This window comes from Musca autumnalis, unplaced genomic scaffold (assembly GCF_047663935.1).
Source record: "Musca autumnalis isolate F117 unplaced genomic scaffold, ASM4766393v1 scaffold_5, whole genome shotgun sequence".
NCBI lineage: Eukaryota > Metazoa > Arthropoda > Insecta > Diptera > Muscidae > Musca > Musca autumnalis.
Window position 1 is genome coordinate 146,322,485 of NW_027412088.1, and position 15,799 is coordinate 146,338,283.

General features: G+C 34.9%; 1 protein-coding gene across 1 annotated transcript; it reads left to right on the plus strand.

The window, feature by feature from the left end:
• The first annotated feature begins 13,915 nt into the window (after window positions 1–13,915).
• LOC141386785 (lamin-C-like) lies at window positions 13,916–15,583 on the plus strand. Its single transcript, XM_073955699.1, has 2 exons — window positions 13,916–14,884; window positions 15,569–15,583. The coding sequence occupies exons 1-2, from the start codon at window positions 13,916–13,918 to the stop codon at window positions 15,581–15,583; spliced, it is 984 nt and encodes a 327-aa protein (XP_073811800.1).
• The last annotated feature ends 216 nt before the right edge of the window (window positions 15,584–15,799 follow it).

Below are 15,799 nucleotides of genomic sequence, written 5' to 3' on the forward strand. Positions count from 1 at the left end.
AAGAAACCTTGCAATAATGAAGCACTAAACGAATTAAACAGAATGCGGCATAAAAAAACTAAAAACTAGAAAATAAAAATAGGTAAAAAACTTTTTAAGTTAAACGGTTTTATGTTAAACATACATTGCAATGTTTAAGTTAAAGGTACTAAAAACCAAAAAATAATAAAATAGATACAGTCGTGGGAATTATAAACATATGCATAGACTAGACTAAAATAAAACCGTGGAGCACGTCAATTGTCTACAAATTATCGACTTAATGTGCGATAGAAGAATCGTTTAATTCGTCGTTAGGCAGTTGGGCCGCAGACGGCGAGGAAATTACTTACTATTTCTTGCTCATGGAAATTCCAATAGTTATACACTCCATGTAAATAGAAGAGATGTTTCAACTAGTTTATCGTTGGACATTCACACTGCTGCCTGGCGAGGAAGCGTTTCACTGTTCGTAGTTTGTCTGTAATAGACTAAGTACTACTCGCTAACCACTATGAAACCCTAAAACTCGCTTATAATCGAGCTTGCTAGCTTGTTTCCACATTCTAGCCCTACTTATCACACGTCCATCGTTGTCGGTTGAACAACTGCCTAATTATAGTGTAACATTACAAAACAAACATTTTAATCAACGATTGTAGACAATTGACGTGCCCCACGGTTTTATTTTAGTCTAGTCTATGCATATGTTTATAATTCCCACGACTGTATCTATTTTATTATTTTTTGGTTTTTAGTACCTTTATCTTAAACATTGCAATGTATGTTTAACATAAAACCGTTTAACTTAAAAAGTTTTTTTACCTATTTTTATTTAGCATTGCATTCCAATCAACAAGGGTAGAATTAATCGTACGGCGGATTGACTTGGATGAAAGTTCGACCAGGGTCTACCTTAGCAAATATATATTTTCCTATATTTTTTCACCATGAGGGAGGCAATTCATCCAGGAATCCCTGTTGTGAACTATTTTGGTCCCTGAAAAGATTAAAAACAACCCTGTATCCACCACATGGCAACATTGGATTCACTCCGATAAATATTACTACTACACCATAATATTTCCCAGCATATCTCATACTCAGTCGTCGTCTGAATCATCGTTGTTGGAATATGAGATAACCCCAGAATGAGTGCTAAAATCAAATTGAGTACACCATTTGCTCCAAAGGATGATATACACTCCCGATCATCTGAATAGGTTTGAAATTTTTTCTTTAATATTCTAAGGTATCTTCTGGTGTTCCTATTGCAGATCCATTCTATTTACTTTTTGAGAGTCTATATTATGCCAATATTCACAATAAAAAACATAACGGTGTTGCCATATTTTCGGACAATATCCGAATTATAATAAAAAATGTACAAAAAAGTGTCCAATATTTGCGATCATCAGATTAGGTTTGAATCAAATAAAATTGAAGAATTGTACTACCCATGCAAATATTGCGTAGTTTTTTGCTTTAGTTTAGTAAAATGGAACATTCTGATAAATACTACAACAAATTTGAAATGCCCTCCTCAAGTCGTTGATCGACATCAATTGGAGTGATGCCAATGTTTACTTCTACAACAGGACTATGTTTAGGAAAGTGCAGACGGAGTGGTGTGCAAACGTTACCGCTTTGCTACTTATGACACCACTCGATCGTCTTCATAAGGAGACAAATCATCAGCATAACAAAATGCCATCAAAACAGAACCCGCTTGGGTGATATCCACAAAAGCATCCTTAACGCAAAATGGAGGAGAGGCCACCCAGGAAACTAGACAAAGATCGTGATCTAGAGTAGACAGCACATACATCAAATCATCATAACGAATTAAATAGCCTTCACAAGGCACTACAACGGTATAGTATTGTATTCCGATGAGCACAATTGTCATTAAAAAGTTATCACGAAGGGACGTCAGTGAGTAGATTGCATAATATTGGTAAAATATTACTCAGTATTCGCGAAAATTACAACAAATTTACAAAATCCTAAATGTCATCCAATTTTTTCAAAATATATATTACAAAAAAAGATAGTTTTAAATCAAAAATTCACTGGGAATCAAATGATACTAAAAGTATTATGGTCGAGATAATAGTTTATATGTTTTAGCCAAAAAAGCTCATATTTGGGTAACAAAAAATAAATTTTGGTGTGAATAAATAGTTCACAATGCATTCCAGATTTGAAAGTATTGGAAAAAATCTAAAGGAGTACTTCTTTTATTTTTCTTGAAATTCCCAAAAAAATGGTCGGATTTTGCTTTATCTACATTCACATACGTTTTAATTTATATGTATTTTTAAAATATGTGTAAATCGCGTAATTATCAGAATCACTTTGTCCGCATGTGGTTTGTATGTGCTAGAAAACAATACCCTTAAATTTGTATATAATTCTCAAAATTTCATTTGGACGCTAAGATGTTGCATCGACTGCATCTTAGTATCCAAAAACCTATAAAACATCGCTAATTTGCTCCGCATTCGATTTCAGTGTCCACCATGTAAATCTACATCGATATATATCTATTTCAAGGCGGCGAATCAAGAACTGTGGATGTAGCATCACACAATTTTTTCTTGAGATAAAATATGTGTAAATCCCGTAATTATCAAAATCATTTTGTCCGCATGTGATTATCATTTACTGCAAAGCCATACATTCAAATTTTTATATGTTTTTCGAAACTAAATTTGGAGGCTAAGATGTAGCATCGGTTGCATCTTAGTAGGCAAAAACCTATAAAACATCGCTAATTTGCGGAAAGTGCATACAATTTTTTGTCATCATCAAAATCTACATGGATATATATCTATTTCAGGGCGATCAATCAAGAACAGTAGATATGGCATCACACACTATATTTGGGATAAAATGAATATAGTTCCCTTACCAGTGAAGTCTGTTTCCGCAAAAACGAAGATGCTGTGCCGGTTTTTTAGATCAAGAACGTAAAAATCTAAATCTTGCAATTGTAAAAATTGGACCCCAAAAAATATACCTTGGGGAGATAATCTTTTTTTGTTGGCTTCTACTTTTACTTCCACAGGATAATCATGTGGTTTAATCACAAATCAAGAAAAAACAAAAACGACGCCTTGGCTTCAACCCATTTTTAACATATATTTTGTCACAGCATCCACGCAAATTAACTTTTAAGGGCAATATTTTTTGTCAAGTCTGAAAACATTTCAATTTATCCAAAAGCATTCAATTTGTATAATATACAACCATAATTTCCAAGTTATAAAGGGGTAAACCTTGGCTTCAGCTATGTTAAATTTTCAAAAATATTGCCCTTATATACTTTTATAGAGCCAAAATGTGTCTCATTGAAATAATGGTTTTAGACTCCATGTATGTTTGGATGAAATCCGCTTTAGACAATTTGGAGTCTATTTAGCAATATCCGTCCGTCTGTCTGACTGTCTCAGCGTACGATAACTCCCGAACGGATCAGCCAATTCGGTCCAAAATTTGACTTTCGTAATATTTTGTCAACATTTAGATTATGTTCATGGGCGTAGCCAGCTATGGGCAGGGGGGGCAGCTGCCCCCCCTAGAGCCTTCAAAAAAGTTTTAAAAATTATAAAAAAAACTGCAGTTGTTCCGATATACTATTTTTTAAATTTAATAACGGCAAATGGACAACTAATGTCTTTCGAATAAGCTTTATTTTTATAAAAGCGGTTAACAAATGTTTGGGTTATAGTCATAGAAGTGTAAAAACGCAATAAAAATAGGAAAATGCTTTTCCTCCTGCTCTAGGTGCTTAGAAGATACCAAACATAATTTATTATTTGTAAGTAAACTTTGAATTCTGTTGAAAAATACATGAGATATGCAATTTTTAAATTAAAAACTTCTCTACAAGTGGTGTCTTAGACACGCCGTTCGGACTCGGCGATAAACAGTAGGTTCCATATCATTGAGCTAGTATGAATCGGGGTGCACTCATTGATATGAGAGAAGTCTCCCTTGTCCCTTCTGGGACACGAAATGCGTGTCTTACGACACCACTTTATAGAAAAGTTGTACAAGGCTGAAATACTCAGAAAATGTCGCCAACATTACTGAGGGATATTTTGCCACCGTTGAAAAGTGTTTGATGTTGACTGGCCGGGAATGCGAACCCACGACCTTCAGCGTGCAAGGCAGGTGTGCATACCATTGCACCACCGTGGCACCCGTTATCAGGAGAAAATTCGATATAGTATAGACTGACTGATATAGTCTATCAAAATAAAAATTTGGTAAAGTCTTTATTATATCGCACAGAGGGGAAATTAGTATTAAAAGTTGATCAAAAGCCCTAGAAAGCTCATTTATAGTCGGATTGATATAAAATTTTGCACAAAGCATATCTTCTGTACAAGGATTAATCCTATAGAAAATAATGAAAATCGGTCCAGATTTGGATGCAGCTTCCATATATATTCGCATCTGATATGAGATAAAAATGCACCAAAATCACTGAAATTTGACACATGCAACCTGAACTAGCCTAAAAAAAACATTGAGCCAATTTTCAAACAAATCGGTACAGATGTATATATAGTCACATATACATATATTTCATTCCTAATTGTATTTTTTGAAACTTACTTAAATTAAATTTTCCTCAGTTCACATGAGAAAAGCCGTGAATGTTTCTGAATAATGCAAACATATTTGATAGGTGTTGGTTTAGTCTGATAAATAAGAGTCCCGGATATAAGGCGGAACAAAATTTAGTGTGAGTAAACCTTGCAATTCCATATAAAAATATTTCATATTTTAGTTGAGAAAAATAGATTTTTTTCGGAATGGCGCAAATATGCGCAATTTTTTATGATTGAATCTGATATTTGAGACTCAAGCGCATAAAACATTAGAAGAAACTATGGTCGGGAAACGACGGGGAAATAGACTTTTTCACTATTGAAATTGTAGTAATCTTACAAATTATCATACAAAATTTTCATAAAGAGGATATGTATCACCATTATTAAAGAGCAAAGATGTAAAATCAATCTGAACATTTTAAATGCTAATCTTGTTCGGAGACTGTACAAAAACAATAAATCTTGAAAAATATAAATTTTCGCGAAAATAATGTCATTTTAATGTTCACCTAATTTCTTAGTTTTAGAAAATGTACTTTTTGTTTTCAGTATGGCTGTGTTCAATCGACTGCTGCATCGGATTGGTTAATCTTACAAAGTCGAGGATGGTTATAGCAAATGTAGAAAAGAGTCTGGTTGCCGTTTATCAACATTTGTTTCATAAAAAACGATTTTCATATTTTGAGTTTTGAGCAACTTTAGCCCTATGTTTCCCCTCTGTGTATCGGTCCAAAATTAGTTTATGTTCGAAGAGGGCCATATCGCACTGTGGTTCCGCCCGTGGGCAAAAATCGAAAATTTATGGTAACAAATTTGATTCCGATTGAAATAAATATTAACTAAACACATCAAATTGTTAATATCCAGTACAATTTTTACCAATTTACAGCGGTAGTATGTCAAGTAAAGTCGAAAAAGTTGAAAAGCATTCGCAGCTTATGAGTGAAATTGTAAAAAAATAAAGATGTAAATGTTAAATTTCCAGATTTAAACTTATAGTTGATAGCACTGAAAATGTTTTTACGTAAAAAGATATTCATACATAGTTTTCTAACTTCCTTAAAAATAAATTCTTTGTACAAACATTTTCTGGTACTTTTAAAATCAGTACTATAAATTTATGTTGAGTTTTACTAATGTTTGGAGTATTTGGGAGACTCCGTGTTTTTTAAAAAATACACCTTTATATGGGGGCTATACCTAAACGTGAGCATTTTTTGCGAGAATGTATTTTTTTCACTGAGAACTCAAAATGCGAAATTTCAACCAAATCAATTGGAAACTGTGTCTAAATTCATAAAAATACCAAAAATCAGACATTACCTTTATAAGGGGGCTATACCTAAATGTGGACCTACATCCACTCAAATTTTTTTCTATTATCTTGCCTCGTTGTAAAACTATGTTTAAAATTTAGAGGCGGTAGCTCGATTAGAACTATTTTTGACCCTCCTTTCGATACAAGTGAGACCGCCTCTTAATTGTTTGTTATGTCAAAATGTAAAGTATGTTTGGACGATCTATGTCGAAACGGAAGTAATTAAATACATATTTAGTCTTCTTTGGGCATACTAAACTTCTATCCAGAAATTTGTGAGCACTGGTTCATGTTTTAGGTAGCCAAACTAGAACGGTACCTCCCGATTTTAGGGGCTTTAGTCTTCTATGGGGCTATTATAACTCTTCCCCCTAATTTGTCCATACATTTCCACGTTTTGATATAACCACTGACATTTATGACAATTTCGAACAGTTAACTTTGCACATACATATGTATGTAAAGTCCTGCTGGTGCATCTAAATCATCTTCTTTATGTTTTGTGAAACGGTTTTATGTATCGGCAATAATTCACCATGATTATTTTTTAAATTTCATGTTTTTTGTTTTTAATTTTTTTAAAATTAATTTAAAACAAGTAAGAGAGGGCTATAGTCGGACGGGGCCGACCATGTGATTCCCTACACCACTTCCCCTGCGCACTAGTTTTCCACTGAAACATATTTTTGCCGTCCGGTCATACATACATAAGCTGATATACACGATAACATACCAGAGATATAGCACATACATACACCGTCATTACTGGAAACGTTAAGTGTTACTTTCCTTATTTTATAATGAAAAAAAGAAAATATCAAAAGACATTTTGAAGTAGTTTTCGCTGACTTCTACCCAATTACCCAATGAAAAACGACAAATTTTTTAGGCATTACATTACTTTTGTCCAAAGGTAGCACAAACATTTCGAGACTACTATATCATTACAATTTGCATCAATTTAAATTGTGGGAATTTCATTTTGTAGCATAGCAACTAAATGTAGTTCGTTACAAACAAACCAAAACAATAAAGAAACCCATTTATATGCTGTGCTTCCGTTATATAACCGCTACATTGATATAATTTGCATAAAAAGAGAGGCCACGTGTTGGTTTTCTAGTTTCGTTTTCGTAATCTGTCTGCATATCCCCCAGAAATTAAAATGTGGAGACAAAAATTTAATTTTAATATCTTTCTTACAAAAGTTTTGGTTAAATATTATCTGCTAAATATTATCCGATCATTATACAAAATTATTAGCATCTTCCTTGGCCAAAACTCTTACCTCATGCATAAATTTGTCAGTATTGAACTATAACTACGACCTTTAGCGTGAATGTAATTACAATGTACACAATTCAAACTGTGGGATCCTCGTATATACTAGGATTAACTTGTATATAATAGGGTGTAATAGACCACGTATATCAATTATGTTAATGTATGTTAATAGAGCGTCTTCCAAATATATCTCACGTTGACTTTCAGGATATAATACAAATTTTACACAAAAGTTTTGGACCATTTAACCCGCTAAATATTATCTGATCATCATGTTTAATTGCAAGCTTCTTTTTGGCGTAAATCCAAACCGTAAATAAAATTTCGCGCCGATCAGACTATTATTGCAAATTTGTAACATCGGAGGAAAATATGCATATCCATTATATAATAGGCAGTAGGCCCGTTATATAGCAGACACATTATATGCAATTTGCATCAGGGGAAAAGTCAGCAGTTCTTTTTCCATATGTAGGCTACTTTGCCGGTATATGCCCTCCAGGAATTAAAATATTGACAAAAATAAAATTTTTATATTTTTCACACCAAACTAATGGTCCATTTCACCCACTAAATAATATCAGATCATTATCCAAAATTGCAGGCATCTTCTTCGACCTAAACTATTACCTCGTGCAAAATTTCGTGATTATTGAGCTATAATTCCGACCTCTAGCGGGTTTATGATAATACTACAAACAAAAAACTGGATATATTAGGCTGTAACCCTGTTATCTGATCACGTACATCAACATAATTGGCATCAATGGAAAGGGCAAGAATTGGCCTTCCAAATATTATTTACGTGGGCGGGATGTGTCTTCCAGGAATAAAGATATAACCGGTATATTAAAAATTTTCACAATTTTCACACAAAAGTTGTGGTCATTTAACCCTATATACATCATCCGATCACCATCTCAAATTGCAAGCGTCTTCTTTGTCATATACTGTTACTTTGTTCGAATTTTTGAGGCGATCGGGCTATTATTGCGACCAACAGAGCAGCTACAAAATCTGATAAAAATTTTGTTTTTGGTCCATTTCACCCGCTAAATATTTCATGATCATCACCAATTAAAATAGCGATCTATTCTGATATGAAACCGACCTCCATACCAAGTTTCGTGACGATCGGTCCATAATTGCGGCCTGGAGTTTGATTACAATTTATAATGGACAGACGGACACACGGACGGACGGACGGACGGACGGACACACATCTCAAAATCGCTTTATCTCGCCGAGATATGAAGATTGGTATACCACATTGGGGGTCTCCGACGAATATTTCGCGGTGTTACATGAATTTTTACCAAAACAAACTTATAATACCCTTTCCACATTGTGGTGTAGGGTATAAAAAGTATCCAAAAATATAGGCTTCGAAAATGCACCCCTACCATCGAGGAGGAGGGGAAGTTTTCAAGGGAAGAATTCTTTTTTATTTGCCGACAGAGAAGACTTAATATACATACTAAAAGTTGTTTAAAATTTTATCTTTTTCATCCATAAAATTTTTTTACTGTTCGAAAAATCGAACACCAAGTACGACGCATTCTTAGGGTGTTTCGATTGAAATCGTCTTTTGAATAACGACATTACGTTATAAACAATGTCGTTTTAAGCGATTTCGTGTGTACGTTAAATTACATATTATTAACATATTCTTGGTATGCAATATGTATCTGTAAAGAAATTACTATGCTCGAACCACAGGAGGATGTGCATCCAATGCCATGTGAACGAGAAACTCTCGAAGGGAGCAATCGATTTGGTCCAAAATTTGCAAATCGTATTACAATATTTCATCAAGTCGGATATAGTCCATATAAATCCAGTCCTTCGGGTACCTCCCATTGAAAATTTTTATTTTTATTTACATTTTCTCTCTAAATTGGGTGCAATTTAGCATTAAGTGTTCGAAGTGATCAAAACACATCTCCGTCAATAGTTGCGGACATACAGTGACACAGAAAAGTATACATACACCCTACAAAAATGCAGTTTTGGCTAAATCGTTGGGTTTTTACAGCAACAACTGCACTGTGTGGCTTCTTGGTGACAAAATAACCATAATTACACAAATTTATTTTAATCTAATATGTATATTTAATACAATTAATGAAATTCAATTTTCACAACACAGAAAAGTATACATACACCCCAAGGAAATACGAGTATTATCGTAAAATTTATGGAATTAGTAGCAAAATTGATACATTTTTCAGTTTTGGCGAATGTCTCTGGGTGTCTGAGATATATTTTAGAAAAAAAAATAATTTTTGGGGGTCAAATGCCGTTATTTAGGGTCAAATTTCTTATATACCTCGTTAAAGCTGACCCTTGCTTAATTTTTTGCGTTTTTAGGTATTGTACTTTATAAAAAACACAAAATTCGTATCAGATGGCAAATCTTGAGACCCTAGAAAGCTTTGAAGTTGTTTTTGTGCGTAATATACATTCCTGAACGTCGATAAATGCACGTTTTCCCTCAGATTTCTCAGGAAGTGAATAGATTCCGCGGAATTCTTGGTGCTAATTACATATAGATGGCCTTGAATTGGCTTGTAATATTGTCGTATACAATCCTTGGGTATCAATTGACTCAGGAATGTACAATTATACGAAACGTTTCGCGCCTATAGTAACGGTAATGATCATAATACGAAAACGACGTTGTTCACAGTACAAATTTCATGCTTTTTTGGTAGTGCTTATATTTTGTTGCTTTAGAAGCTTTGGAAACAGGTTTCTAACAAAATATGGCACATTTCTGATTAAATTAATGCCCAAGGTTTGTATCAGATCATATTACAAGGCAATTTAATGCATTTTGTATGTAATTTGCGCCAGGAATTCCGCGGAATATATTAACTTCCAGAGAAATTTGAGGAAAAACGTGCATTAATCGACGTCCAGGAAGGAATATTTTGCTCAATAACAACTCCAAAGCTTCCTTGGGTCTCAAGATTTGCAATCTGAAACTAATTTTGTGCTTTTTATAAAGTACAATACCTAAAAACGCAAAAAATTAAGCAATTGTCAGCTTTAACTAGGTATATGAGAAATTTGACCCTAAATAACGGCATTTGACCCCAAAAATTATTTTCTTTTCTCTAAAATATATCTCAGACACCCAGAGACATTCGCCAAAGCTAAAAAATTTATAAACTTTGCTACTAATTCCATAAATTTTACGATAATATTCGTATTTCCTTGGGGTGTATGTATACTTTTCTGTGTTGTGAAAATTGAATTTCTTCAATTGTATTAAATATACGCATTATATTGAAATAAATTTGTGTAATTATGGTTATTTTGTCACCAAGGAGCCACACAGTGCAGTTGTTGCTGTGAAGAACCCAACGATTTAGCCAAAACTGCATTTTTGTAGGGTGTATGTATACTTTTCTGTGTCACTGTAGGTCCACGTTTTGGTATACGCCTAAACAATGATACCGCCAAATTTCAAGTAATTGGTTTACGCAATTCACCTAAAATCATGGCCAACAGAACTTTCACAACGGAAAGAAAACTAAATATTCCACATAAATGCAGAATATTTTATGGTGGAAGCTCTTTACTTGTTTTTCATTAGGTATGTACCTAAATAAAGGGTTTAAAATTTTGTATGTAAAAACTATACACATCACAAAAAAAAATAAGTTGCCCAACCTAGATTTGATACTGGCTACGCCCTTGATTATGTTCCCCCACAAAAGTTCAAAACTTTTTGTCAAAATAGTGCAAACGATAATTCTCGAAGGGAATAACCGATTTTGCCCACACATTAACATCTACTCTCTAATCACTTTTTGCAACCACTTGTATTCGCTGCCCCCATTACTACGGTACAATTTTTTAAGAGGCAAGTCCACAGTTCCTGTCCCTATGCCACCACGTGTAGTGGCGGGAGCGGACGAAGAATTTCGAATTGATGAACCGATTTGGCTTTCATAATATTTTGTTCAAACTTAGTTTACTCCTTCAGGTACCTCCCCCACAAAAGTTCAACACTTTTCACTAAAATTGACCGCAATAACTCTCGAAGGCAACTACCGGTTTCGTCCATACTTCGCACATTGTAATATTTCTACGAATCTTAAATAAAGTTCCTCCTTCAAAAAAGTTCAACATTTTTGTTTAAGTGCAGTTTAGGGTCTTTTCGAAGATCCATTGGAAATGTATACCTGGTCGTGTTTACAGCCATATTATGTTTTTCGTGGACAAGGCCATGCTTCCTGACATACCCAGCAAACAAAATCCCCCCAAAATAATGGGTCTTATAAGGGATTTTTTGGCAGCCGTTACTACTTACAAATCCCCATAATAACCCATTATTTTAACAAGGGCATGTCACACTGAATTACTAGTTATTCTATGACCACTAGAATAACTAGTTATTCTATGGCCACTGGAAGTTGAAAAATAATCTATAAGCTAAAAATAAAATATATTTTCTATTATTAGAACAGTTGAGGTGGAATTTGTTTTCAATTTAAACACACTTCATATTTTTTTATTTTATTTTTTGTTATTTCGCCCCCTACACACTAGGCCACGCACACGAACATTAAGGGTTGCTTAAGCGCTTACATTTGGACCACCAAATGTTCCTTTTTTTTCAAAAAGTACCCTGCTGGCGGTAAGCGTTAAACACACAGTCCTCTGATTTGTAGTCGGACACACACGCTCTGTGCCACCGTACTCATAACTTTGTAAGGATTAATATTAGTCGTTAGTTTTGTTTACATTACATTGTAGTGAGTTACATAATGACTAACGGATCCGAATTTTTGCTGGGTAGTGGTCCAAAATCTCTATGTTATATGGTGACCAACTGAAATGATTGGAGGGCACGCTATCTACCGAAAATAAATGACTTCCATAATAAGGTTCCCTTCCAAAATGGTCTATGCCGATGCATTCCTTCAGGTACCACCTCCGCAACGATTTTGATATGAAATGAAATAAATTATAGTAAACTCTTACAGGTTCTGGAACAGGGCATTTATTAACGAATGTCGTTATGTTACCCTATAAAATATTTTCAACCTATTTTTCAGACACTCCCAACTTTACAATTCTTGTCTACATTTTTCCGCAGTTGAAGTGATGAGCATTTGCATCGCATCCTAAGAAAGCATTTCAATTACTAAAAGGATTGTAGCTGCAATCTCATCAAAATTTTTTGTGCAAACTATTTTACCAATTCTCTTTCTGGACAATTTTATAGAATTGTTTTTAATGGTGTCAGGTAGATTTTAGTCAACGCACCAATGTGCTATCTTTACACATAACAGATGTCGGCCATAAATAGAAAGGGTCGGTAATAAAATAGTGTATGTTTCTTATCACCCGCAACGCAGTGTGTGCGTGGTGTGCATGATGTATTTATGTACACAGCGTACATTACTAAATGTATTGTCTGTGTGTGTTAGTTTTAAGAGTTGTAAATATTTTGTAGAATAGTAAATAAAATTTGAGTTTCTTTCGAACCATCGAAGAAGATACATCACCCGCGTGTTTTCGTTCTTGGGTTTTTCCTTAGGTTTTCTTGGGCTGCATTGTAGTGATGAGGCTAGGAGTCGCCTCATCATTTGGTGACCCCGACGCGATTGTTTCGTGTTTAAAAAAAAAAACACGTAATAGATCCGCTATTTAAGTGACGTGGTAGGCTCGCAGTTCCAAAGGAGAACGTTGTGTAGTTTATACGTGTAGTGCAGTGCTGTAGAAAAAAGTTACTGTGTTAGGTTATTAAAAGACGCATACTCGAAGCAAAGAGTATGTTAGGTCAATTTTAATAACAAATAAAAAAAAAAGAATAAAGTGACAAAAAATATAGCTCGCGAAAATGAATTTCGAAGAATTCATCCAACATCAAAGGATGTTGGGCGAGTATATAGTGTCCATTGATTTACAAATATACAAAATTGCTCAAACAAGTGTAGCCAAGGAAATTAGGGAAAAGTGTTCCAAAATAGTTAGTTCTTTCGCGGAAGCAAGAACGGACTTTTTAGGTAACGAAAGGGAGCTCCGACGTATGGAAAAAGTACCATACGATCATTGCATATTCGCTGTGGGAGTGCAATATGCCGTTAAAAGCATAGAGGAAAACATGGAAGCTATGGGTTTGTTTGTGCCTATAGAAGTGCCACGTCTACATAATGTAGACTTTATAGCTGAGGTGAACAGCATAAGTTCATCGGAACAGTGTGGAAAGAAATCCGGACTGCTCCAAACAGGACCGCCAAATATTAGGGAAACAATTAATTTAGTAGATGCTTCTTTTGATTTTTGGGGGGAGATTAGAAAAGCTCTTTTCTCAAGAACAAAAGACTTCGAAAAGAGTTATCAGTCATTATTGTCACATTACGTGCGATATTTGGAGGTAGTAGGGATAGAGGGTGACTACACAAGTCATTACCATTATCTGCAAATTTGTTACCAAATAGTAAGAAGTGGGAACATTTCAAGAGTAGCACCAAAAAAGGTGAACATAAATTATGAGGCACAGTTCTCAGGTAGTTTAGGGCCTATACAGGAAGTTGTTAGGAGCTCGAAAACTGAGAATGAAAAGGCGTGCGTGGATGTTTCGCGAAAATTAAAAAGTGAAACGAATCGATTACTAGAAGAAAATGAGCAATTTAAGTCCAAATTGGATCAACAAATCAAGGACTGCCGACTTGCTGAAGAAAAGGCTCGCATGTATGAGTCACAGGTCACTGACGTTACCGTCAAATACAATGCTGCTTATGCTGAAAAGGAAAAGGCTGTGGAAAATCTTTGTGAAGTGCAGAAAGAATCGGAGTGTCTACGACAACAATTGGACGAAGCTCGTAAATATTTAAACGCTGAATCCATGATCCGTACGGATTTGCAAAACCGCATTCAGAGACTACGCGAAGAACTCACGTTTAAGGAGCAAAGTCATTTGCGAGAAATTGATGAAATACATTCTCGCCACCAAGCTGAAATCAGTGCAGTGTTACAACAGTTGCGTGAACAACACGAAGAACAAATGCGCAAACTTGAAATGATGTACCAACAAGAGACTAATAGTCTTCAAGCAGAAGCCAATCATAGCTTGAATAGTCGCATTAATGAGTTGGAAGCTACAAATGCTGCATTGAATACCCGTAATCGTGATTTGGAGGAATTGATCCAACAGGAACGGACATGCCATGCTGCTGAGGTAGTAAATCTGGAAGATGAATTGCGACGTCTACGAAATGGAATGGCACAACAACAACTACAAGAAGAAAGTGCTATGTACGACAAATTACTGTGGAACGAAGAAGATATGAGTCAACCCAGCAGGGAGAAAGATCACATCGAAATTTCCCAAAGTGATCTTGAAGAAATGGTACTGAAGAAAGGTACTAAAGAAGTACATATCGGTGGTTTCCAATTTAAACCTAATGCCAATGACAAAGAGAATGACGTCAATTTCCATCGCTCAGGCACCATTGAGGGTGATATCAACAAATTGAGAGTTAGTGCAACATATGAACCTCCGATCCACATGGTTATGAAGTCACAAGAAATACAAGGTGGCGCTAGCAAAAAGGCATCGATGTTTAATGCCAATGAAGAAGTTACCGGTTATCGCACAACCAGAGCTGACGCTAGCAATGTTTCAGGTTATCCTCTACGAAGAAAATGGATTTACCACGTAATTAAGCAATGGAAAAGAAGTCCCCGTCCGAGCTGGTTGCTGAAGGTGTTGGGTGCCATCACCTAGAATTAAGTTATAATAATTGTTGCATTCATATAATTAGTTTTAGAATATAAGTAATGCCTTCAGCAGTTACAAAATTAAATGTAATTGCAATATTACTAAAAAATTTAGTTTGTAAAAGATAAGATACTAATACATACAATTGTTAAAAGATTAGGATCTTTTCACGGCGGGGAGTATGGACAATTTTATAGAATTGTTTTTAATGGTGTCAGGTAGATTTTAGTCAACGCACCAATGTGCTATCTTTACACATAACAGATGTCGGCCATAAATAGAAAGGGTCGGTAATAAAATAGTGTATGTTTCTTATCACCCGCAACGCAGTGTGTGCGTGGTGTGCATGATGTATTTATGTACACAGCGTACATTACTAAATGTATTGTCTGTGTGTGTTAGTTTTAAGAGTTGTAAATATTTTGTAGAATAGTAAATAAAATTTGAGTTTCTTTCGAACCATCGAAGAATATACATCACCCGCGTGTTTTCGTTCTTGGGTTTTTCCTTAGGTTTTCTTGGGCTGCATTGTAGTGATGAGGCTAGGAGTCGCCTCATCACTTTCCATCAACTCTTCTGCAATAATTATTAACTTATTTACTGATTATCTCTATAAACCAGGCCAACAACACCTAAAACACAACTGCTGATATCAACAACTGGAAAACACTTCCATTATTACCACGTCAACGAAAAAACAGTAAGGAAAGAATCAAAGTCGGGCGGATCGAATATAGGATACCCTACACCACTGCGAATAAGTTAAAACAAGTCAAATATATATGGGAGCTATATCGAAATCTCGAAGGATTTCAATATAATTTAGGACATTGGTGGCGTTTTTCTCCACTA